This window comes from Paralichthys olivaceus, chromosome 3, assembly GCF_024713975.1.
Source record: "Paralichthys olivaceus isolate ysfri-2021 chromosome 3, ASM2471397v2, whole genome shotgun sequence".
Classification (NCBI taxonomy): domain Eukaryota; kingdom Metazoa; phylum Chordata; class Actinopteri; order Pleuronectiformes; family Paralichthyidae; genus Paralichthys; species Paralichthys olivaceus.
This window is the reverse complement of record NC_091095.1, coordinates 22,173,266-22,198,640: the sequence shown is the minus strand read 5'-3', so window position 1 is coordinate 22,198,640 and position 25,375 is coordinate 22,173,266. Positions and strand designations below refer to the sequence as shown.

Genomic DNA, 25,375 nt, shown 5'->3' with positions numbered 1-25,375 from the left:
GTTGCATGATGATGCTTTATCCAGTTTCTTTGGAGCTTGACCATAGACTGTATATAAAGATGGGCGAGATGACGGCTCCCCAGGATAGATCGTAAACCCTGCCTCCTCCATGTTAGTGAACGGGACATGGACAAAACTACAAAGTCTAAGTAAATAATTTACTCAAATTTGGGGCAGTTCTTCTTACACTCTTGTTATTTACTGTAATTTGAAAAAGTTATTTTACATTATAAACATAACAGCATGAAACTTAAAGAATTACAGCTGAGACTGACTCCCAATTGGTTGAGCGTATGTATCGACTAATTGGGAGCAAGCTCCCCCCCTGATCCCTGCTGTGCAGACTTTGGCTCCAAATGCACAAGATGGCGATGTTCATACCCAGGGTATTTTGCATAGTGGGAGGAAGTGGAGACACATTGTCTTTCTTTGTGTCCAGTCTATGAGCTTGACCCATACCAGGCTCTACAAGTCAGTATATCTCATTCTCTGTAGGTTTAACCATTGATTGTTTTTTTTTGACGCACAAGTCCCCAAATTTCACAGAGGAGCAATAGTAAATTGTTGGAGTAAACATTTAAAACAAAAGGACTTCATTTCCTGCCAGATCTTTATTTATTTACAGTTTTTCAGTTCAGTTTAGTTATTTTTGGTCACCAAAGCATAATTATAAGGATTAGTCACAAAATAGCAAGATAATTAGTTTACAAGAAAATAAATAAAGGAAAAAAGAAATGTAGGACAAAAAGGTGAAGGCTGAAGCATTAGCATATCTTGCCAACCCTTCATATGAGAATGCATCCTGCAACCCATTAGCCCCTAAAATGAATTAAATCAAACAGAAATATACAACATTTGGAATTTTAAACATAATGAATTCATTGTTAGCTAATTGTTAACCATCTTGTCTTTGTAGTTGAGCGACACTTACCACTTATTGAAAAGTTGGTGGCTTTTCACATTTTCCTATTTTCTCCTCTCAATCATTTCGCCATATTTTGTTCATTCAGTAACCATCAGAAGATTTGTTTTTTCTGTGCGTGTGACTCACATTTTTTGGAAAACACTCCACTTCCACAGAATTTGAGGCTTTCAGCCTTCACAAGTCTGCTCAGCATGATTCAGACAGAAGAGCAGTGTTCTGACTGCTTCCTGTGTGAGCTGAGCATCAGTGGATGTGTGGTGCATTCACACCTTTATCAAACGTAATGAACCAGTTACTGCTATGTGTTTGGAGCTGTGATGGGAGCGGAGGGCGGTGCTTGCCTGCTTATCTCCGCCTGTGGGCTCCACAATAAGTGCCCATAGAAGGAAAGCCTGTCACACTATAAACTGGAGAGCTTTTTTCTCCCGCTCCTGGAGAAGCAGTAAATCCTCAGAACAGGACAGTCAGCGATCAAAAGCACTTTTCTGCTGTGTGACAGGTCAACATGGAGCCAGTGTAGGATGGTGGTGGAGTCACGGGGCTTCTTGTAGCCTCTCCACTCTCTGGTAAGTTTGATTGTCCTTATACATTTATTATGAGAGATGGGTTCATATATAACTTTCCTGGCCTGGTGTTCAACTTTCTTCCTCTGCAGTCTGTGCTTTACATAACCCGCAGCCCCCTCCAGGCGATCAGACAATACCCACTAACTAATCCCCCTGTTTGTTATGCAGGATCATCTCCTCCTCAAATCCTCCAGAGGAGCAGTTGGAGGACGAGCGCCGCGGTGTGAGGCGGTGGAGGCGGGGAGGTGAGCAGCTGCTCCGCGGCGGATGAGCCGGGCATGGAGATGTTGCGCCGCTCCTCTGTGTTCGCTGCGGAGGTGTTCGACCGCTCGCCCACCGACAAGGAGCTGGTGTCCCAGGCCAAATCGCTGTGCAGAGACTACATCCATTCCAGGCTGAACCGTGCCGGCATTGGCAGGTCCAGCTCCGACCACGGGCTGGCTGCATCAGGCGGGACGCTGGGGGAGACGTCGTCCGTCCTGCTGTGGCTGGGTGAGTCTTTCATGATAAGTTTTAACTAAACCATAAAGTACATGTATATAGCTATAGAGTCAAAGGGTCATACACATGTCAAGACAAAATATTTCATACTAAGTCTATATTTCATTACTGAGGGTGCAAAGGTCAAGTCCTTGGTACTTCCTTTGGGTCATGGGGCCTAAAGTCTGTTTATCATTTTATAACTTTTAACATTTGTACATGGAAGGTGTTTAAAAAACATATATATATTTATATATATAGATAGATAGATAGATAGATAGATAGATAGATAGTTAGATAGTTAGATAGATAGATATATAGATAGATAGATAGATAGAGATAGATAGATTTAGATAGATATAGATAGTTAGATAGATAGATATATGAGTTAGATAGATAGATATATGAGTTAGATAGATAGATATATGAGTTAGATGAGTTAGATGACTTAGATAAATTAGATAGATAGATAGATAGATGGATGGATGGAAGGACGGACGGACAGACAGATATGGATGGATGGATGGATGGATGGATGGATGGATGGATGGATGGATGGATGGACGGACGGACGGACGGACAGATATAGATAGTTAGATAGATAGATATAAAGAGAGAGAGAGATAGTGGATTGATGGGTGATGGATGGATGGGTTGCACTTTATTAATCCCAAATACATTCCTGTTTCTGCAGCAAGGTATCTGGCTCAAAACACAATAAACAAGAAGCAAAACTGTAACATCAAAATGTTATTATTAAATCTTATTTCAAACCCTCATTTAAAGAATCCCTGGGACATTAGGCTATAGACATGGAAAAATATCAAAATTTAATCAGGTTTTTCCAAAAATCTTTTTGGCTGAACATGCCTTTATTCAGAAATATGTTGTGGGACGGATTGTGGGATTACCTTTTGTTTTCAGAGGAAGACCTTCAAGTGATTCCAGGGAATCCCCAGAAAAACAAGTGTCCCGGTTTCATTTCAGAAACGGTTTCCTGCCTGGATGTTTGCCGACAATGAAAACAGTGTGAGGTTTCACCTTACCATGTGTGGTTATCACCCCACCTCCAGTTTATGAAAATCACTGGAAACTCAGATTGAAATAACAGGGCAGTTTACTTTCAATGGAAACACATCTGGACAGAGAACTTGAGGCCAAAACAAGAGGGCTGGCAAACCTCTGAGCCTGATCAATAGCAGGTAGTGAATCAATTACTTTAAGACTTTGTTCCCATTAAAGTCTACTGATTCACAAAATAAGGATTTACATCTTATAAATTAAGATTGTATGTAAAATCAACATGTTGTGCTTTTGTCCCCTTTCTTGTTGATCATTAGAGGAAAAGATGGATATCACTCTCATGTCTGCACAGTAAATCTGTAGCTGGAGCCACTTAGCTTAGCACAAAGACTGGCAACAGCCAAGTTAACCTGACTCTGTCCAACCGAACTTAATCAATTTAAAGTTCACTAATATACAAATCACACCATGTTGCTTTAGTGTTTTAAAGGTCCAGTGTGTAATATTTAGGTGGAAGGGATCTATTGGCAGAAATTGAATGTAAAATAATCCTAGTGATGTTTTCACTGGTGTGTTTCATCTAAATTGTATGAATCGTTGTTGTCTCTACCATTGAATGGGCCCTTTATATTTAAATACTCAATATTTTCATGGAGGGGGGGTCCTCTCTGTGGAGGCCGCCATGTTTTTTTCTGTCGTCCAAACTGGACAAACTAAAACCTTTTGAGTTTTCATGACAACTGAAGTTCACCACAGGTTCTCCTTCATGTTGGGAAGGTGAGGGTGAGAGGAGAAGTTTTCATCTGCAACATGAAATGTCACCTCTAGATGTCACTAAATTCTACACACTGAACCTTTAAAAAAATAATATGGCTTAAAAACAGCGAACTATTTCTTGACCAGGAACCAGTGCAGTTATTGTTCCCTCTAAACAAAGCCAAGCTGTTTCCCACTGATTCTAGTCTTTGTACTGAGCTAAGCTAAATGGCGCCAGCTAATATGAATGACAAACATGACAGACAGTTTTCTCATTTCACTCATTGCAAAAGTCAAATCAAATTTTTTTTAATTAATAATTTTGTAGCGACTTTGAGTTTTATAATTTGCTAAAAAAAAGAAGTAATTACTGTATTTCCCATCATTCCCTTTCATTTATCTTCGAAATCAAACAGCATTGGTTTTAGAAAATAATAGTTTAGATGATTAAGAAATTAGACCTTGACATTTAAAGTGAGAACATGTATGAAGCATTTGTTGTTGCTAAAAATGCCTAAATACTATGTCTGGATGCTTATTTCTGAATGAACTAGTACTTTATCTAACCTGCTAACCTACTGTGACAGTAGCACAAGCTAAGAAGGTCTGTAAACATTAGCTAATATTAGATCACATTGCGTTGCATTTTATTGCTAATGAATTGCTAATGAATAAAATTTTAATTTATTAAGTTTATTCAATTAATTTTTTTTCAGTAAAATATATGTTTTAACTTTCAATTTATAATTTAAAATAGTTTTAAGAAAATGTATTCATTGAAATCTAAATTTGAAATAAAACATAAAATTGAATTCTGTTTGTTCTGGCCAGGTGACGAGTTGGAATACCTTCGACCCAACGTTTATCGTAATGTAGCGCGACAGCTGAACATCACAGTGGCTTCGGAGAACGTGGTGTCGGACGCATTCCTGGCTGTGGCTGCAGACATTTTCTCCACAGGTACGTCCTGTAAATCAACCTGTTTATAGAGAAACATCTTCCTGCAGAACCGCAGAGCCCCCAGGGTCCCAGACATACACATGCGCGAATCCCCCAGCCACGCTTCAGACGTACGAATGCATTTGACATATGCAATTCCAATATATAATATATATATATGTATAAACAACATTGATTTTTTTATCAATATAAACATTTATGTATTTATGTGTCTATCATAGATGCAGACATTCATTTTCAGCCTAGATGATGTTAATACGAATACTAGATGTTCAGTTTCCTTCTCTTAGTGGGACAGGAACTTTTAGCAGCTTGTGCGGCTCATGCATGCGTAGGTACAGTGGCTCTGGCTCATGCATGCGTTGGTCTAAAACGGTGGGGGGCAGGGGCTCTGTGGGTTTGCAGGTCGATGATATTGCATGTATGCCTGCATGATGGGAACTAACTATAGTGCTTTGTTATCAGGCTCAACTCTGACCCTCACACACTTGAAAGTAAAGGAAGATTCATCCTTTTAGGGAAGTTTATATGGAAGGAGGACCTGTTCCGAGTACTTATGCTACCTCCCCCCTTCAATGCTTTTTCATTGAATTAACTTTAATCTCTCTCACCTAAAGTAAACTAGTTTCAGGCTAGTTTTCCATGTAAACACTTCTAAAGTAGGCTGACCACAGAATCCTCCAGTTAGTCAGAAACAGTGTGGTGCTGTCATTATGCCCTCCAGGAAAGGAAACGGAGGGAAAACATTCAGTCCATATTAGGTTAAGATGATTGTTACAGACAGTTTGGACCCCACCCTGGGAGTTCAGTCAAGAATCTCAGCCAGTTTTATCTTCTGGGAATGCAACAAAGCAATCTGCTGCTTAGGTAATAAAGAATTAACTGCACAAATCTGGTTTGTCTAGTCCTTAATATGAGCAGAGTTTCTTACGAAATTTACATCTTGCATATATATCAATTAAAGAATCTGTACCTTAATCCAAACACGGCCTTATGGTTATAATTATGAGTTGGGTGTTTATTTAGGGATTTACATGGGGAAACAAATGTAGGGGTTAGTTTCAGCTTACATCAGGTTTATAAAGCAGCCTACCATGATAGCAGTGTAAATATGCACAGACAGTAAAGCTGACGGTCGACACTTTTCACTGTGAAGAGGAAGTCATGGGCAGCAGTAGATTATGACCACAAGCTTGTCTTATATGTACGAGCTCAGTACTGTACTCAATGCAGCTGCACAGGAAGAGATTAGATGTCCCCTTTGAAACCTTTATCTATAGTTTTATATTAAGAGTGGATTATCTGCCTATCTATCTGGCGATCTATTACCCACCCGTCCGTCCGTAAGTCCGTCCATCTGTCCATCCATCTGTCCATCCATCTTTCCACTCTTTCTTTCATTTTTATTTGATTTATCGTTAAGTTAGCCACCACTGAAAATAGTGTGGGGTCTAGCTGAAAATCTGCACATCAGTTTTTCTTTAAGTTTGTTTCTCACAAAGCTCCCAAATGAGGAAAGTAAAAAAAAAAATCAACGTCAATTTAGGTCACTGGAGCAAATCTTGCCTTCTTCAGGGAATGTGAAATTGGTTTGCTTCCTGCTTATCTGCAGTAATTTGTAATGAACGAAGCCTTGAAATTGCATTCTTGACTATTAAAGAAACCTGTGTCTGTTCAAAGGCACTGTTGGAGCAGACTGTGTTAACTCTCTAATGCTTTATTAGGACAATAGTGTACTGCAGGAAGTATATTGTCTCCAGAATGGTGAGAGAGAGGCACGTAACAAGGAAGACAGACTTGTTGATTGTAGGCTCACTCTCAAGCAACATAATGATCTGAAACATTAGAAGAAAAGAAGCAGACAGAGGCCTCACATGATGAAGAGCAGCATAGTCTCCAGACTCAAACCTCATGGAGCTGCTTTATGGTAAGGTAGACAGAGCAAACTACAAGTGCAGCAAATTTGTGGGAACTTTTGCAGCAGTGTGGGGATGAAAAGTGTTTGATTTACAATTTATAAAGCTGCTGAATAATATTCCTTCATACTTAAGTATCGATGATTCGTCTTCTACTGCCTTGATGATTACAATTGCATTGCTTTAACTCACCAAATAACAGAGAGCGGTTTTAAAAGGGTTCACAGTGTGTGCCATCCCTACAAGATCAGACCATTAAAGAGAAACAGGAGATTATTGATGAGATTCTAGGAATGAATCAGACGGCAGTTACAGAAGATGGATGGTGCTCAGGCTCACTTTGTATGTACAGGACATATAAACAGTGCAGAAACAATCTGAAGCTTTGCCTGTAAATGGTGCGGTGGCAGAAAGCTTTACTCAACATGTGGACCACGTCGGAAAAATGATCTGCTCACTTATCAAGTGAGGCGTACTGCCTGACTGCCGCTCGGGGCCCTGTGTTTGGGTTTTCTTCTTCTGTGGTGCAGACAGGCACGCAGGCCTAATGCCCGGCTGCTGCTGCGGTTTTATAGTTTCTTCATCCATCTTTGAAGAGAGCTGCTGACACAAACATTTGCTGCCCTGTAACCTCACATACACTCAAAAAAAGCACACATTCCACTTCATAGCAGGACATAAATTAGCATGCATAGTTACTGATGTCATTTGTTGTTTTATTACTTATGTGTCTTTGTCAGGTATTACATGGGGAAAGGTGGTGTCTTTGTACGCCGTGGCAGGGGCCTTGGCGGTGGACTGTGTACGCCACGGTCATCCGGCCATGGTCCATACCATCGTCGACTGCATGGGAGAGTTTGTCCGCAAGAGTCTGACCACCTGGTTAAAAAGGAGAGGGGGCTGGGTAAGGGAACTTCATTTTACCTAATTTTATTTACCTTATTTTGCAGCTGTTTGAGTGTATGTGAATGTTGCTGACGATGCAACTCTAAGGCCTTTAGGTTTACGATGGTAAACTGGCAGTGTGTGTGTGTTCATGTTATTGCTGGCATACCCTGCTGTGGTTGTCATGGCCACATCTTAAATCATTAAAACATCTTTTCCAAGTCCCAACATGGGTAGAAGAGGAATATTATACCGGGACTGAAATGATAGGGTATGGTAAGTAACGCTCAGATTATTATATCTGAAAACTACTGCAACTAACATTTATGATTATTATCAAAAAGTCTGCTGATCATAAAGTCAGTAGGTCTAGGATATCACAAAATAATTTCCATCATGATTTTCTAACACTGAAAAGTAAGATCCTCAAATTCATCTTTTTGTCTAATTTACGTATTTACAAATTTACAAAGGTCCCTTATTGTAGAGTAAGATTTCCATGTGTTCTTTGATTATAATTCAGCGTTAGGTGCTGTGTAAATACTGTGAAAGTATTATATAGGGAAAATGCACACAGCCAGTATTCAGAAACTGCATTTTAAAGATATAATACGTATACTATAAACGACCTATGTTATATGTGTTGTTGTTGACTTGTGTACTTATGTTATCCAAAATGTTTGCGAACATGTTCAAAGGATTCCCTGGTCTTATTCAAGGTAACAGGATGTTTCATTTTGTTTGCCATTTAATTGCATCATATACACTTTACCTGTGGCTTTGCTGCTATAACTTCTGGAGGCAAATGGTGTATGACGGAGGAAAAACAAGCTGCTAGCCAGGTAGCCAGTCAACTTTTTTTGTTCTTTCACTGTTTGTATTGCTCACTCATAAGTAAAGTGCAAATGCACATCGGAACTGAACGAGCCAAAGACGATTATGAGACGCAAAATGTGTCCCATGCTTTTTCACAACAATCAAATTAGGTCTTTAGTTAGTGTTTTGATTGAGAGACCCCTGGTGGTGGAAGTTACATATTGTACATTTAAAATGAGATGCTGGGAATACAGTTACTTTGTGATGTCACAACTGTACAGTCAGCACCCGCAGCCATGTTGTTTTCTTTGAGCGTTCACCCCAAATTTTTATTTGGGGTGAACGCGGGTGAAAGTGTTTTATTTTAGTTAGACACATCATAAAAAGGAAGGACACATCCACGACAGCTGGCATGAATAGAGGCATGGGGGGGGGGGGGTAAATGACACAAATACACTGGAGCCACTGCATCAGAGATAAAATCCTGCAGAAACAAATGAGTGAAACTCAGCCACAAGAAGAAACAAGGCCTGGCAACGTGCCTCTGCCTGTGTTCTGCTCTGCTGGAAAGAGCACGACAGCCGAACAAATGAACGCCCTTGTACCCAGAATCACGGCAGCCCAGTCCGCTGCGTGTTGAGAATAAGTGGAGTGTGACAAAATGAAGAGCAATGCATTGTTTAACTGACCTCATAAGCACAAATGAGGGAGCTGTTTTTCACAGCTGCACTCCGAGCTCCGACTGACACTTGGAGATGACGTCAGCATTTAGGAAAACTTCATAACATTTAGTGATGGATGTGAAGAGTGTTTATTGTCAGGATGAAAACTGAACTTTACATTGTGTGGTGTTTAATTTTCTATATATGTTTTACAGTTACAATACTAACAGAGAGTATTCAGATCCCTGCTAAGTTGAAGTGCCTTTGGCAGCGATACAGCCTCCAGTCTTCTTGTGTATGATGTGACATTGCTCACCTGGATTTGGGGATTTTCTGTCATTCTTCAGTTTGGATGGATGACTGTCAGTTGGACAGACATTCTCCGGTCCCTCCAGAGATGTTTGATCGGGGTCAAGTCAGGGCTCTTGCTGGGCCACAGGACATTCACAGAGTTGTCCATCCTGTGTTGTCTTTGCCGTGTGCTCATGGTCATTGTCTTGTTGAAGATGAACCTCATGACGCAGTCTGAGACTCTGGACTACAGTCACTGTGTAGAAACATCTCAAAGATGATGAAGAGAAATTGGAGGAATCTGAATACAAATGTCATAGAAGAGTGTGAATAATAAAGTCAATGTGATGATTCATTTTTTCCTTTTTAATACATTTGAAAAAATGAAATGTCTGTTTTCACTGAGGATTACGTTTTCGGGTTGTCAGCCCATTAAAGTATTATGAACGTGATATCTCAAGATTGTCTGTGAGGAATTAGTTTAAATTTGGTACAAATGATGGTGAACTCATGTGACTCTGGAAAGAAAAAGTGTGTGGACTGAGATTGGACTGGGTGGCATACAACTGCAGGGCGGTTATTCTAGTTCATAATGGGTAATTGAGTGTCGACTGATGAGGGAGAAAATAAAAAGTATCCATGTTAGCTGTTACTCATGATCTGTGGGAGATGACCTGTGTTTGCTTACATACTATTTCATGTGGAGGTTGCCTGCATGATGTCAAAGGTGTATATTGGACTGTTTGCCTTTATATATCATCAACATTACCAACTGAAGCAGCAAAGCTTGCTTTGAGCGTAGTACTCTTGTTATGAGGGAGGATTGTACTTAGCACTTGTTCTGTGTGTTGCGATAGTAATGAACCTGTACAGGATTTTGTCACTACTGTCTCTTCTATGTCGTGTTGGTTTTGTGTACATTTGTTTTCTGTTAAAACACAATCAAAAAGTGAATTATAAAAAGAAAAGGCTTCAACATAACATGATAAAAGTGAAGGGGTCTGATTTATTTCTGAATGTATATAAGTACATTGCTGGAGTGAGCATCGCTGAGATTAAAGGGTAGGCCTTGGCTCTGAAATCACATATTTGTGGGTAGATTGTTCATCTTGTCTATGCAGATTCTCAGAATATTGTCAAATCAACAACACATGTTGGATCTAAACCGCTGTAAGAACACACTTTGATAGATTTCCTTCAGATGCAGCTGTTCTGTGTTGTTTTATGTAAGAGTGAGACTCCATGACTCAGTGTCCTCTCTGCTGTTACAGGTGGATGTCACGAAATGCGTGGTGAACACTGACGCCAGCTTCCACTCTCATTGGCTGGTGACTGCTGCCTGCACCTTTGGACACTATCTGAAAGCCATCGTGTTGTACCTCCTCAGGGAGAAGTGAAAGACTGACCAGCACTGCGCACCACCAGCACCCCTGCACTAAAGCATCCACTGCTTTGGAATATGTTTACACTTGTTTGCACTGAGCCTACATTGATGAACACTTGTCCCCTCACAGATAATGGATTCCCCCAGCTTCTTCCACTTCCTTGTGTCTATTTATTATTATATACAGTTACATAGTATATTGCCACACATTTTATGTGAATGTATAAAATCACTCACTGTTAATGTTTCTAACTTTTTATTTTTTCCACAAATCAGCAGAACTGGCTATTTGGGGGTTTTGGTTGCCCCTAGTGGTGGAAATATGAACTATGTTTTTTGGACTCTTCTCACCTGGGTGGTATTAACAGGTCAACAGACTAATGCATGTTTGATAAAAGGAGAATCATTTTGTCCTCTAAGTACAGGACTGTATAAATATTATTTTGGGGACTGGGTTCAGAAAGGGAGGAGAGTTTTTTTTTTTTTTTTTTCTCACTGCAGAATTATACAATTCAACAATCCTGTCTCTATTCCAGGGTTTTCTTTGTCTCATCACAATAGCTAGTATCTAGCAGAAGCAACAAATCAGCTTCGAGAACTACATTTAGAGATATCTTTTGTCTCGACAAATTGTTTCTTTGTACTTTTTTTTTTAACAACCAAAAAGATGATTGCGTCATAAAAAAAGTGTAATACAATTAATTAAAATAATTCATGTGCAGAATGCCACATATTTTACTGATTGTAAAAAGTTAAATAACACATCTTGACTCGGCCTTGATTAGCTTATGAATGCTAAACTGAAATAAAACTTTGATTATGCTCAATTAAAACTTCCACTAAAAGATTTAGCTCCCTTCTCCAGTCCCAGATTAGTCAGATGAATTGAGTCTACAACTTCTACACAATGTATTTCAAAGAGTATGTACATTTAATGCAGTTTTTCCGCTCTCTATTGCTTTGTTCACTGTGAGGCAGTGTGTTATATTGCTGTACTGTGATAAAAAGGTCACAGTGTGTTTTCTCTGAGTTAGAGCACTTTGGTAACATTTAAGTTTGTGAGTAGAGTTTATTCCATGAATAATTTCCGTTTTATATGGCATGTGTGTAAGACTATTTGATGTAGAATATAACTGAGTCATTTGCAACTGTAAATATTAAAACTAATAAATAAATGTTTTTTACAACTCTGAGATGTAAATGTCAGTGAATTGGACTAAATTATACAGATATTTAAAATAAAGAATTAGTTTGAGAGCATGTTTTCATTATTATGTCTGAATGCCAATTTACCAGTTTAAATCAGGGATAATCCTTTTTCCTTGTACAAATTACTTTTGTGTGTCTCCCTCATGCAGGCTTTGTCTGATTATCAGTGCATGCATTCATTATTGTTGAGCATTGAGTTTTTTATTTCTAAACTGCAGCAATACAAAGAGGAACAGTGGTGTATGTCCAGCCTGGTGGGTGAATCAGAACCACTAAACACAGATTGGCAGGGGGATTTAACAAGGAAGGCTTTGTATGAGCATGGTGAAACAATATAGTAGAATGAATTAGGACATTGTTGATGGTGTTAGTCAAGTGAGTCAAGATTCAAAGATCTCTATTGCCATGATACTCAAGTACACTAAAATTGTAAGAGTCTACTCTCGCCAAGAGATATATATGTGTGTGTGTGTGTGTGTGTAAGAATATATAGAAATATAGTATTAACACACACAGTATATAGTATAACAAACAACAATAATAGCAATAGTAGCAGCATCAGCAAATGACTATATACAGAAGACAGAATGACAAGTTTTTTCCAGGAGCAGTCCCTGAGGGTGGGTTGTATTAGTTTTTTTTTAGGAATAATTAACAAGATAACAATTATATTTATATTGGTCTACTGATGAGGTTTTAAGATTGGATTCTATATAGACATATATATTATTTCAGAGGAAGATTTTTAAATTTGTCCATGTTAATGATATAAAGTTTATTCAATTTCCCAATTTCAATTTGTAGGGGCAGGGGCTGGCATTTTTTAAAGCCAATTCTGAATGAAAATGACACAATATAATTTATAAAAAAAACTTATACTAAATTAAGACTCATACAAACATGTAAAACATCATAATTATAATAAAATGTTGTAATGATTGTTTTATGGTCAGATATCGACCAGCATGTGTATTTGAACGCACCACCAACTGTTTTCAACGTCAGCCTCCACTGATTGGTCCGGGGGGAATAACCCCCCCCCCCTCCTCTTCTTATTGGATGTCTCGGGAGACGCTCCGCCTCTTCCTGACTTCCTCAGCGGTACTCTCCTCCCATTGGTCCAGCGTGTCGAGGAGCAGAAAACAACAAACAAGTTAGGGTGACGACCGTCGGGATGGATGCAGGTGAGAGCGTCTCCAGCTAAATAACATTGTTTTTCTCTCCGTTAGCAAGTCAGTCGACCCCCAGAACAAGCTCCCCGTCGTAGTCTCATACCTGGGAACTCTTCTCCTGCCTTGTCATGGCGGCATTACCGTCTCCCGCCGCCAGTCCAACACAGAGCCTCGCTTCTTTGTAGCCTCGGTGACGTTAGCGTGCTAAAGTGATGACTAAAGCTAACTGCTAACTATCGTTAGCCTGCTGCTAAGGCTAAATGTGTTGGTTCCCCCGCGGTGACAGCTCACCGTAGAGGCGCGTGACTTCCTGTGCTGTCCCCACGTTCAAGCGAGTGTCCGTGTCATGCGCTGGTGTCACGTCTCGCTCCTTCTGGTCCGTCTCCTGTCTTTGGTCCGTCTGGATGCTAACGTCATGATACGCCCAAGATGAACACCCGATGCTCTGTCACCATCTCACACGGAATGCTACTTTACTGTTAGCAACGCTGCTAGCCATGAGAGTTGCTCTGTGGTATGAAACAGCACTCAGGGAGGTTCCTAATAAAACTGAAAGTGAGCAGAGTCCATAATAATATTTGCTTCTTAAATCCCTCCTCTCCGTAAACATGTCTGATCTGAGAATCTGACAGGTGGTGTGCTAGCATGTCAACCACATAACTACACAACAGTGTAATAACAAGCGCCAGAGAGTGTTTGTCTTTCTTAAGAGGAACAAGGAAACGGTATTATTATTATTGTTTTTGATTGCTTATTATTCACACACAGACATGTTGATCTATGTCACTTTTGTGGACTTCACACAGACTTGCATTTATTTCCTGTGGATTTACAATCTGACCCAGATTAACTAGTCATTAGTCTGAAATCTAGCTCCAAAAGTAGCGGGGGCTCTTGTATAGGAGGCTGTAATGTTTTTCCTGCTGGAATACTTTTGTTTTAAATATATTGGTCAATAAACTGCGTAATGTGTTATGATGTGCAATGGACAATTATTGCTGCACATGTGTTGTGTTTTTCTTAAGAACAGGAAACAGAAAGTGTCATGGAAGTTTACAATTCAGATTTTTTTTTTTTTTTTAGTTAGATAAACAAACCATGACATTTACCCCCACTTCCCCACAGCTGAAAATGAACCAGATGACCCAGATCTTCAGCGAAGTTTCCCTCAGCAAACTTATTAGACCAAAAAACAGCCACACTAAAGAGGCTGAAACATCTCCTAGGAGCTGTCTCTGCCTCCTGCAATTATTTCCATTAATGCAAAACAAACCCACATTTCTGCACCTGCACATCTGCATCTGCGAGACTGTTGGATACTTTGGTTGATGCTGGACGGTCTGAGTTTTTAAAAGCACAGTTATCAAACAGAGGTTAACTGTACCTTTTAACAGCATTCAAAGACATACTGATTGCCTTTCTTAAAAAGGACCTTGTTATATAGACATTTTCTCACTTATTACCAGCTTATTGCACAATAGGGACTTTTCAGCTACTTAGATGTGTGATATATGGGATTGTTATGTGAGTTGTACTCATTAGTTATGCATCCTTTGTTATTAAGGGGAATTACACTAATGTCACACATCAAGTTCAGTTTACTTGTTGTGACTCATGATTTTCAGTCCAGGCTTAGTTTTTTAAAATGTCTTCTGTAGGTGTGGAGGTTCTGAGGTATTAGAAAATTGATGATCTGGGAGTCATGCAATCACAGAGATAACCTCTGTGCTCTGACACTACAAATTTTCACTGAGAGCCTGAATTATAAATTTAACTTCTGAGTCAGCATTTTTTAGCTCCATCTATGTTAGGGAGTAAATTCCAGAATATCTTGGCCTCTGCTAACACAAATTTCACCTTTCTTTTAAAAGAAGGTTTCTCTCATGTCCTGTAAAGTTATGGACGTACAGTATTTAATTCCGGGAGTCGCCTTTTTTTAGTACAATTGCTGAGCTTGTTTTTAAGGTATGTTTATTTCCGTATGACCTTATGAGAATGCTTTAGGCAGGAAATTGAAACTGGAGTCTTGATGTTATCCGACAGGATAAGATTCCTCCTTCGATTGCTCTCGTGCATATAAAATGAGACCCAGGTTAATCTAAAGTAGCATGGGTATAAAATGCTAGATACTGTTTAGGCAGATGCACACATGTGTATATATAGAACATCCTTCCTGGAATTCTTCTCAAGCTACTAATGGATACTCCATCTTTACAACCTGATAGATAGCTTCACTGATATCAGCTGCTTCAAGTTGTTAGTGATCAACAATATGAGCACTAGCTGTCTCTCCATTGTTATTTTTCCCAGACTGACAGTTGACATGCAGTCATTCTCTTTTGCAGCAACCTTGACATATGACACACTTCGCTTTGGAGAGTTTGAAGATTTTCCTGAGACCTCAGAGCCTGTGTGGATCTTGGGCAAAGAATACAATGCACTCACAGGTAGGTACTTTAGGATTTTGAGAGTATGTGGGGGGGGTTGGTTTGAATTGTAAGATGGTGATTTGTGCTCCTCCTGCAGAGAAAGATGAGATTTTATCAGATGTCACTTCACGACTGTGGTTCACATACAGAAAAAACTTCCCGCCGATTGGTGAGTGGAAAACGAGTGTGCGTCAAAGTTGAGCTCCTCAGCTTGAGATTAGACTCTTTTTCATGGAGGGTTCTTGAATGTTTTACAGGTGGGACAGGACCGACGTCAGATACAGGATGGGGGTGTATGTTACGATGCGGCCAGATGATCCTCGGCGAGGCCTTGTTATGCAGACATTTAGGCAGAAGTAAGACAACTTTAAAAATACACCAGTAAAGATATAGATGTGTGTGTTCTATAGATAGAGCAGATTTTGTCCCTGTGTGACACTAAGAGCTCTTCTATAGATTGTAAACTGGAGCAACACAGAACCTGTTTCAAACAGGCTTGATAACTGTTGATTTTTTGTATTGTCAGACTGGAGATGGACCAGAGATGAGAAACAAAGAGAAGAGTACATCAGTATTCTCAATGCCTTCATTGACAAAAAGGACAGCTATTATTCCATCCATCAAATTGGTCAGTAGTGACTGTTTGATCCTTTCAGTTAGATTAAGAGTTCAGTCCTGAAGCTGTTTGCATTAAGTTGCTGTTTTGTTCTGCTGCAGCCCAAATGGGGGTTGGAGAGGGGAAGCCAATAGGCCAGTGGTATGGACCAAACACAGTCGCCCAGGTTCTAAAGTAAGTACTGTAAAACAAAGAAAAATTCAAACCTAATGTTTTATCATCAAAAACTGCCATATTTGTTTTTAGCAGAAATGTGAAATGTCATAAGTTGCTTTGCTTTAGCCCTTTCCAAAACCCAGAGATGATCAATTTGCAGTGATATAAAAAAGACAAATCCTCATGTTTCCATATATGTGTATTATTGGTATTTTGCGTAATTTGTAATTTTTTTTCTTTATTACCTCGAGATTGAATCTACTCTTAAGATACTTAATGTACACAAATAGAAGTCCTGTTACCTATTCAAGTTTAAGTTAACTTTTATTGTCCTTCATCCACATACTAAGTATACAGCTGAACAAAATGGTGTTTCTCACAGGGCATAGTGTACCACAACATACAACATAAAAACAGAACAAGATTACAAAGTTGGGTGTTTTATGTGACTACTGATAATGAAGGTGCCATGTGAACCCCCAAATGTTTATATACTATAGTACTATATGGATTTTTTAAAGGCCAATGTGAATACTGATACCGAGAGTAAAAAATATCCAATACCCATATATTCGTTTAAATATATTGGCAATAATTCCTAAAATGTCACTATTAAACCCTTATGACGAAGAAATGAATCGAGGCTTGATATTTTGCAGTTTAACAATAAACTTCATTATAAATAATTATAAAAATGAAAGCACAAATACAATCAGATATGTAGAACTTGAATTAAGAAAAAAAAAAACTTTTCTGCATTATCTTGTGTGACCCTGTTATTCAGTTGATGTCACAACTGGCCTGAGTAGTAGTACACACGTGAACTCCTTGTTAATGACTGTCAAAAGACATTGTTTTTATAGGCTCTATAGGCTGCCGGTATATAGTTTTAACACACAAAATTCAATGTCCTTTTTCTTCGCAATTTATGAATTTCTGTCAGAAACCGGTCTGACACAATATGACTAGGTCGATAATCCATCCTCTAATTTAAACTACCACCTGTCAATCTGCTTCATAGTGTGAATCTGGCAGCAGGATTGTGTTTTGTGCATTTCAAAACATTACTCGTAGTCAAAAATTCTACATGATACAATTAATCAGAAACCAGCCGTTTTGCTCAGATTTTTGAATAATCACTTAAACATTGTTTAATTTAATTTTATAATTGTATATTTTCATTTTCACATATAATAATATAACAAATGCGTTGATAACTAAAAAAGTTTCACTGAATCTTAAAAAGCATGATGTTTTCCCAGAAGGCTGTGAAGGGACAGAACAGAGTGAACACTGTGGACTTAAGTGTCAGATGAATAAACGTCAATGAAAAATCCCTCTGTACAACATATCAGTGTTATTTGCACATTGTGAGATACTCAGTCGTTATTGCATCATACTTTACAGCCTTGTCTCTTTTTTCCACCCTCACCATGTATTGCTCTACACTGTGTCAAACAATTAAACCAAAGATATGATTCTTTACTGTGATTAGGTTAAGAAAAAATGAATAAGTGTCATTTTAACCAAAGTGTGACTGTCTCTGTGCTGTGTTGCTCTCAGGAAACTGGCAGTGTTTGATACATGGAGCAGATTAGTTGTACACGTGGCGATGGACAACACTGTGGTCATCGAGGAGATCAGTGAGTGCTGCTGTGTTACTACTATGTGTGTCCCTGTAATCACCCATTAGCATACGCAGTTCAAATGTCAAATAATTGAGCACCGGGTTAAAGTACGGATTGTGCTCAGATTGAATGTTCATAAGGAAATGTAAGTTTTAGAAAATTTAACATAGTTGAGTGTTCAGTGTCTGTCTCATCCCTCTCTGTCTTGGGTTTTCTGCATGACCTTGTGCACATCTGCTTCAGTGCAGAAAAGTACCATTTCAATAAGTCTGTGGTTCAGTGAGTTTGTTTTCATCGCGCAGAGCGGCTCTGTATGCCCTGGTTGGATGCGGCGGCCTGTGGAGAGGCCGAGGCAGTGGGGGATCTGAATGGCTGCCTCGAGGGTGCGTGTGCGCTGGCGGAGGAGGAAACGGCTCTGTGGAGACCCCTGGTCCTGCTCATCCCCCTCAGGCTGGGCCTGAGTGATATAAACGAGGCCTATATTGAAACCCTTAAGGTGAGAAGGGTCAGTGTGTATATCCACTACTCATTAAAACTAAAAATAGTCCATGTGCGTTATTACACAACAATAATACTTTGGACATGTCTAATTGCGTAACTGTGGTTGGTACACAGACACAGGGCATGCACTCCAAGTTTTAGAAAATGTGGTCAGCCTCTTCCTGCCACAACTTCTCTTTTGTGATTAGCTCAAATTATGGTTTTGTTAACCAGTCTCTAAATGATGATTCATTTTTTGAGGTGTAATTAAAAAACTGACACAACAAAACCTTTCACCATAGCTGCCTCCTCCTACTAGAACAAATCAGAGACTGCACTGACCTGTCTACCTTCAAAACATGACTCAGCATCCACCTCTTCACAACAGCTTTAATGTTTGATACATTTGTTGAAGTATTTCTAGTGATTTGCTTTTCTCTGCTTTAACCAATTTTAAAGGTCTTTGAGCAGTTAAAAGAGCTATATAAACACATTCATGAAGTCCACTGAGAATTGGCATCTGACCTGAGCTGTATTTCATTTTAATTAGGCTTTACTAATTGTTCTGGTTTGTTCTGGTTTACCAGCCTGCAGCTTTTACTTTTCTGGTTCAGTGTCAGTGCTCTTGTAGCATCAGCCTCGGCAGGCAGATGTTTTTAACAAAGACAAATCTCTACAAATCCACTGTGCGCTAACTGCAACAAACTGTAAACTCTGTTTGTAAAGTCAGGATTTAGCAGCTAAAGATCCAGGTATATTTTCCAGTGGCGGTGGTAGAGGTGGCGGAGCCTAAATCAGAGCTAAAGAGAGAGTAATTATTAGACTTATGCACATCCGATTGCCAGAAACCTTTCTCAAGATTAATGCTAATTTTTTGCATTTTCAGCTTGTTATCTCACAAGATCAAAAGCACAAGGGGTACATGTTGACACTTTAAAAACTAGGGTTTCACCTGAGGGGGACTTTGAAACCTCGTAAAGTGGTCAGATGTGATGTTAAGTCTTAGACATGAGCTTGCTGACTGGTCTGGTGTCCAAGCTTGTTAAATATGTGTGTTTTGTAGAAAAATGGGTAAGAGTGGAAGAACTGGTGCTTGAATTTACACTGAGGTAAATCCAGCCAAAGCTGTGGTGAGATAAAACCCTCTATTCTCTTTCCACAGCAATGCTTCATGCTGCCTCAGTCCCTGGGTGTTATTGGGGGGAAACCCAATAGTGCCCATTACTTCATTGGTTATGTCGGTATGTCTGGTCTCAGTGTTTGTGAAATAAACACCCAACTCATGATCGCCATATTAACTTTACTTTGTACGGTCCAATCTGTTTCTGACCATGTTTTTCTTTCTTGTTTTTCCCATCAGGAGAAGAACTCATCTACTTAGACCCACACACCACACAGCCTGCAGTGGAGCCGTGTGAAGACAGCCAGGTCCCCGATGAGACGTACCATTGTCAGCACCCACCCTGCCGCATGCACATCTGTGAACTGGACCCATCCATTGCAGCGGTAGGAATGGCAGGGAGGGTTTTATGGGGCAGAGCTTTTGTGTCTCAAACTAAAGACCATTGTTTATCGTGAATGTGAGCAGGCAGAAAACCTCTCACAGTAATTCAGATGTTCCATAGCCGATTGTTTTTTCTGGTGTCTGCCAGGGTTTCTTCTGCAGAACAGAGGACGAGTTTGATGACTGGTGTATGCGCATAAGAAGGGTATGTGTGTCAGTATGACTCAGTTCAATAAAGCACCATGATTATCGTGATGAAGCATAAATGATGATGAAATGTCCCCTTTTCAGCTGTCCTGCAGAAGAGGGGGCCTGCCCATGTTTGAACTCGTAGACAGTCAGCCCTGTCACATGGTCAGTGTGGATGCTCTTAACCTCACTCCTGGTAAGTACCCAACATGTATTCTAGGGCAGTCTTTATTAAAGAGCATGGTGTTTCAGTTTGAGAGCAGGATTTATTGATTTTACGTTCAGATGTGCTCTTGGATTTTTCTTGCGCTCAGATTTTTCAAAGTCAGTTAAAATTTTCCAACCAATAAAATGCTGTAGTGATGATTATGTGAAGTTGTCCAACCTTCATTGTGGGTGTGTTAGCTTTATACTTTTAAGATTCCTGTACGGGTGATTACTTTAACCGGGTTCATGGCATGCCCTGCCTCCGTGGTATTTACACCTGCTTCCTGTTGCTGCGTTTGAAGAAAAAACGTTCATGTAGCAGGAGACATGCAAAACTACCAAAATCAAGGATTTCAAGTTTTTTTATGTGAAAAAAAGTTTGGATGCTTTCTTTTCCTCCTGTATTGATTTGAAACAGCAAAAGTAACCAAGATGAGGGTGGGGCAATTTCATTCATCATCATTACACCTGGCACTCTGTTCGATAAAAAAATCCACCATAATATTCTAAGAAATGTTTTTGTAAATGAATTTTAATGATTGTTTGTTTTCTTTTGTGTTGACGCTCCCTTCACAGATTTCTCAGACTCGGACAGGTTGGAGCGGTTCTTTGACTCAGAAGACGAAGAGTTTGAGATCCTTTCCCTGTGAGGAACACTCGAACAATGATGAACTGTTCTTGACAGTAGGCGAGAGATTCCCTCTTCTCTGTATCAGAAGGAAAAGCCTGAGGGGAGGAACATTATTTGGAGACCTCTTGAGCCAGTCCAGCTCCAATGGTGTAGTCAGTCTCCAACCTCTGATTACACTCTGTATCCAACATCGAGACTGCCTGGTGGAAGCTGTAGCAGGAGCTCAGGACAAATTCTGTATGCACATCTTCACATACACGTGTTTGCATTGAGTCTTAACACTTTAAATGTTTATTCTGAAGTGATATGGTGCCTTCCCCTGACTCCATAAGAAAAAATTGCCATAACAGTTTTATGTTGTATAGAACACAACGGTTCATGATTCCCATTGCTTCCGCAGTTTGTCACTAATAACTGAATTCTGTAACAGCCTGTAACGAAACCAAATTCAGTTCAGACAAGTTGTAATAATTGTTCATGCGAAGTATCCTTGCCAAGTCTGAACATGTACACGAGTTCATTTGAAGATTATTTATTTAATCAACACAATATATAGACAGGTGAAATAACAATAGACATGTAAGAGGATTAAAAACAAATAAAATCCCAATCGGATATTTGACAGCACAAATGTTTCTCTCTTCGATTTCAAGACGATGTTAAATGATATTTGAATCACAGCTGAGGCATTTCTTCTCTGCTTCCAGTCAAGCAATGGCAGGTAAAAGATTGAGCTAAGCAAAGGTGTAATGTGCAAAAGAGTAATTCAGCTATTATAGCAGGTATTCATTTACAAAAATAACTACATCTTGCATCTTACAGACTTGTCTTGGTCCTGGACCAGCAGCTGTAGCCACGATCACTTCCACAGCTCTCCAAGTGGCAGGTTCTCAGCTGTGTTGATAGTATCGAGGCTGTGGGTTGTGATGTCCTTGTGCACATCTTCAACACTCTTAGCAGCATCGATTACCTACAACAGAACATTTACATTACAAGATTAAATGTGGTCAATTTAATCATATCTCACAAGTCAACTGGGAATAAATTGGCACTTGACCCACCACTACATTTCATTTAAAAAGCCATTAACTCTGCTGTGGATATACCTGGTGTCCACACTACTACAGAGTTTAGAGCAGCAAAAAACATTCAACTTTAAAATAGCTGAGGGACACGTTTTAGTTTGAAAACTTTATGAGCTGAGTTTTAGTCTGGACCAGCAGAAATAGATGTTTGGAAAACAATAACATAAGCTGTGTCCTTCCACCCCTGAGCAATGGAGGTTCCATTGGGTGGATCCTTCCCAGCCCAACATATCCCATGAATCATTGCACTTAAAAGAGCTAATGGCGGCAAAAAGCTTTGTTGCTAGGCAACGGATGTAAAGGCGTATTTTAAAATCTGTATTTTACAATGATACAACTGCTTCCATGAGTAGGAGAAGAGCTATTATTCGGGGCAATCTGCCACATTACCCATGTGCAGCAGATGGCACATGCATCCCTTGTTTACAACACACACATGCCCAGTATACATTGTCATTCAATGAGTTTTCATGTGTATTATTATGGACAGGGATTAAAACCGATACAGAGCTAAAACACTTGTGTGAACAGAGATTATTTTCAAACTAAAACATAGTGGATGGATGACGCCTCACAGATCTGACTCATACCTGCCAGTTTATTGAGGAATCTTTCATCAGGTGTTCAAACTCCTGTTGCACTGCTCTTTGGAAGATGCTGGTCTCGTATCTCTCCCCCCCAAACTGACCTCTGAGAGCAGCCTCGCCAGGGCTGAGCTGCAGGAACATTACCAGGTCCGGCTTTGGCAGTCCCACGTCAGGTTTCATGCACCAGTCCATACAGAACCCCTGGAGACGACAGGACATGCCAGGCTAGCTTCATCGTTACCCACATGACGATACTGACTGATGGGTGCAGAGATTCAATGTGCTGAGACTCACCGGCTTGGCACTGGTGAAAGCAACTCCAGAGAAGGCGTACCTATCTACAACCAGAGTGGTGCCTTGTTCCAGCTTCTTCTTCATCAAAGGTCTGTGGGTTAGAATTATTCGAATATGTTGCGTAAGAAAATTCAGGCTATAAGCACAGGGACTATTTTCAGCAGTAGTCTGCCTCATTAAAGCACTAGTGCTCTAGTGATTATTAAAGAGGACCAGTATGGCATATTGGGGATTGATTAAAAATAAAAGCAGTTGTGTGACTTAATTGACTTAATGTTTAAATGGTTAGCAATATTCTGAGTATTATTCTGAATCAGACAGAATTCAGATTACAATGTTTTTGAGTTGGTAAAATACTTTTCCATTCATCTTTCAGTTTACAAATTCCTGAGTATGATTTACACTATAACATTCTGTGAACGCTCGCTTATAAATAGTTGTTTTTTTATAAAAAAGCAGAGTGGAGGCAGGTTTTCTCCACACCATTATTCTTCTTACTGGAATCTTGATGGATACGTCACAGAGTCATGGACCAGTGGTTAGGAAAGGATATTATTTGGACTTTCTGACTGCAGCCCTAATGTGTCTTCAGAGGGATTAGGTTTATTTATATATATTTATATTTATTATGGCATGCCATTCAGGAAATTAAACCTTTGAATATATTGAATGAAACTTTGAATATATGGAATGAACCTTGAATATATTGAATGAAACTTTGAATATACTGAATGAATTCTGAATATATGGAATGAAGTCTGAATATATGGAATGAAACTTGACTGACGTCAGACTTCACCGCAGTGCCTGTGACCATCTTGTGTAACGTGTGGATGCTTTAGCTAAAAGTGAGTGACAATGAGTTAGTCCGCTCACAATCTCGTTGCAGCAATATTAAACTATGAGGACATCAGTAACACACTGGCGAATGTGTGTACGGCCCAAAATCCCCCCGATACTCCTGCCCAATACCGTTCAACTGACAAGGAAGTTCGCTCCCTTTTTAATCCTGGCAGACCTACTACAACAGGCAGCTGTTTATCAGGCCAACCTCAGCATGTCTTCAACCTCACAGGAGAGCCAACAACACCCCGTGTACAATCTCCACCCGTAAACAAGGAAGGGCGCAAGACACTGTAGGGTTAGCTTGATATAGTTTGCAGGCGATTTATTGGGGGAAAACAGTGAAGGGCCGTGCGTAATGGCACTGCGCTCTGACGCGGCACTTCTCCGTCACTGGCCCTATGTTTGCACAGCTGACATCATCAGTTGTCAGGACAGGAAGTGCTCAGGTGATGGTTCCACCTCCCTATAGCTGCCGTGATGATACTAGAACGTAACCTACACGTGTACAGTGAATACGGCCAGTCATCAGAGTGACTGCTCAGTGTGAGGGCGCGAGGTCTGAGTCTTACACCATCTCCCAGCGGTTGGCAGAGAACAGCAGGTGGACCGTGTGGTCCTCCAGGTCAGTCTTCCTCTCCAGGTAGGCGCTGATCAGCTTCCCGATGGTCGTGGTCCTGTCTGTAACCACGCAGCCACACCACGGTGCCCCCACGTTAGCGAATGAACGATAATGTCAAACCCCTGCATAGTGAGGTCACGACTTACCGGGGAAGCGCATCAACTCCACCGGCCGACCGCTCTGTTGCAGCGCCTGCAGCAGCTTCTGGCACTGGGTGGTCTTCCCGGCCTTGTCCACCCCCTCCAGCACGATGAGAGCCCCTCTCTTACACGCCATGACGCTGCACTGTGTATCTGCGCTGAGCTGAGGAGACGGGGACCGACACGCGGCTCTGTAAACACCAGTATCACCACAGACAGAGCTGCACGTTTACCCGCCTTTTACTGAAGTCCACTGACAACAAGGAAGTGCGCTGACGCACTTCCGCCTTCGAGTATTATTGTTTTTTTCTGTAGTAACTTTATTGAAATATGTCAAGACACACATAGGAACACATTCGGATCCAACAGTCAGGGCTATAGAGTCATTCACCACTAAGTTAGAACACTTAACTTTATAGACTAAGAGTTTCATATTTAAACTGTAAACGAACTTTATAAAAGATCTTCCTTTATTTGTTTTATTCTTTCTTTATCCACACCATGTTAATATGATAGATTGATAACTGCATGTTTTCAGATGAGTGAATCTGTAATGCATAGTCATGACAGTACTGAATTTGCAAAAAAAGGAGTAGTTCAATTTATAAGTAAAGCGAGCTGAGTACTATTACTTCTCCTGCAACAGTTTCTCTTCACCAATATTCAAAGGGAAAGATTCAACACTATTTCATGTGTGTATTTTAAATCACCAGTGTGACATGTGCACATACAGTACACACAATAATGTAGAAAGGTTTCACTTTTCTTGTTGATCTAATACCAAGATGAGAAACATATGAACCACTCACACAAAGCTCTGATTCCTCACCAGCTAATATTCCTGGGTATTTACGGGTGTCGTTTTTGAACGGAGTGAAGTTTTAAGGAAGTACAAAAAAAAAGTGCAAAAACTGTTTGA

The 25,375-nt window shown here is 40.0% G+C and overlaps 3 protein-coding genes and 1 long non-coding RNA gene across 8 annotated transcripts; 2 read left to right on the top strand and 2 right to left on the bottom strand.

Annotated features, from left to right (window-relative positions):
- Window positions 1–1,291: 1,291 nt before the first annotated feature.
- On the top strand, window positions 1,292–11,857 carry boka (BCL2 family apoptosis regulator BOK a). The gene is made up of 5 exons (XM_069522524.1): window positions 1,292–1,491; window positions 1,660–1,983; window positions 4,582–4,710; window positions 7,367–7,530; window positions 10,552–11,857. The coding sequence occupies exons 2-5, from the start codon at window positions 1,770–1,772 to the stop codon at window positions 10,675–10,677; spliced, it is 633 nt and encodes a 210-aa protein (XP_069378625.1). The 5' UTR covers window positions 1,292–1,491; window positions 1,660–1,769; the 3' UTR covers window positions 10,678–11,857.
- On the bottom strand, window positions 7,322–13,460 carry LOC138407251 (uncharacterized). Of its 2 annotated transcripts, none has more exons than XR_011240678.1 (4): window positions 13,149–13,460; window positions 12,857–12,979; window positions 9,306–9,581; window positions 7,322–7,505 (listed from the first exon to the last, which is right to left on the bottom strand). It is a non-coding gene; the product is annotated as an uncharacterized lncRNA (long non-coding RNA). The 2 variants fall into 2 exon arrangements; XR_011240677.1 differs by having other exon boundaries at window positions 12,857–12,982; window positions 13,149–13,381.
- atg4b (autophagy related 4B, cysteine peptidase) lies at window positions 12,936–21,516 on the top strand. Of its 4 annotated transcripts, none has more exons than XR_002202490.2 (13): window positions 12,936–13,057; window positions 15,391–15,492; window positions 15,572–15,643; window positions 15,732–15,830; window positions 16,001–16,102; window positions 16,192–16,264; window positions 17,810–17,889; window positions 18,177–18,370; window positions 19,517–19,595; window positions 19,715–19,860; window positions 20,021–20,063; window positions 20,150–20,243; window positions 20,831–21,516. XR_002202490.2 is itself a non-coding variant. In XM_020081230.2 (13 exons), exons 1-13 carry the CDS (start codon window positions 13,048–13,050, stop codon window positions 20,902–20,904), a joined length of 1,182 nt encoding a protein of 393 aa, XP_019936789.1. In that variant the 5' UTR covers window positions 12,936–13,047; the 3' UTR covers window positions 20,905–21,516. The 4 variants fall into 4 exon arrangements, 2 of the variants coding, with proteins under 2 accessions (XP_019936789.1, XP_019936788.1); XR_011240676.1 differs by having other exon boundaries at window positions 20,816–20,844; XM_020081230.2 differs by having other exon boundaries at window positions 20,007–20,063.
- On the bottom strand, window positions 21,402–24,751 carry dtymk (deoxythymidylate kinase (thymidylate kinase)). Its single transcript, XM_020081231.2, has 5 exons — window positions 24,463–24,751; window positions 24,267–24,375; window positions 22,852–22,942; window positions 22,561–22,758; window positions 21,402–21,855 (listed from the first exon to the last, which is right to left on the bottom strand). Exons 1-5 carry the CDS (start codon window positions 24,590–24,592, stop codon window positions 21,745–21,747), a joined length of 639 nt encoding a protein of 212 aa, XP_019936790.2. The 5' UTR covers window positions 24,593–24,751; the 3' UTR covers window positions 21,402–21,744.
- Between the last annotated feature and the right edge of the window lie 624 nt (window positions 24,752–25,375).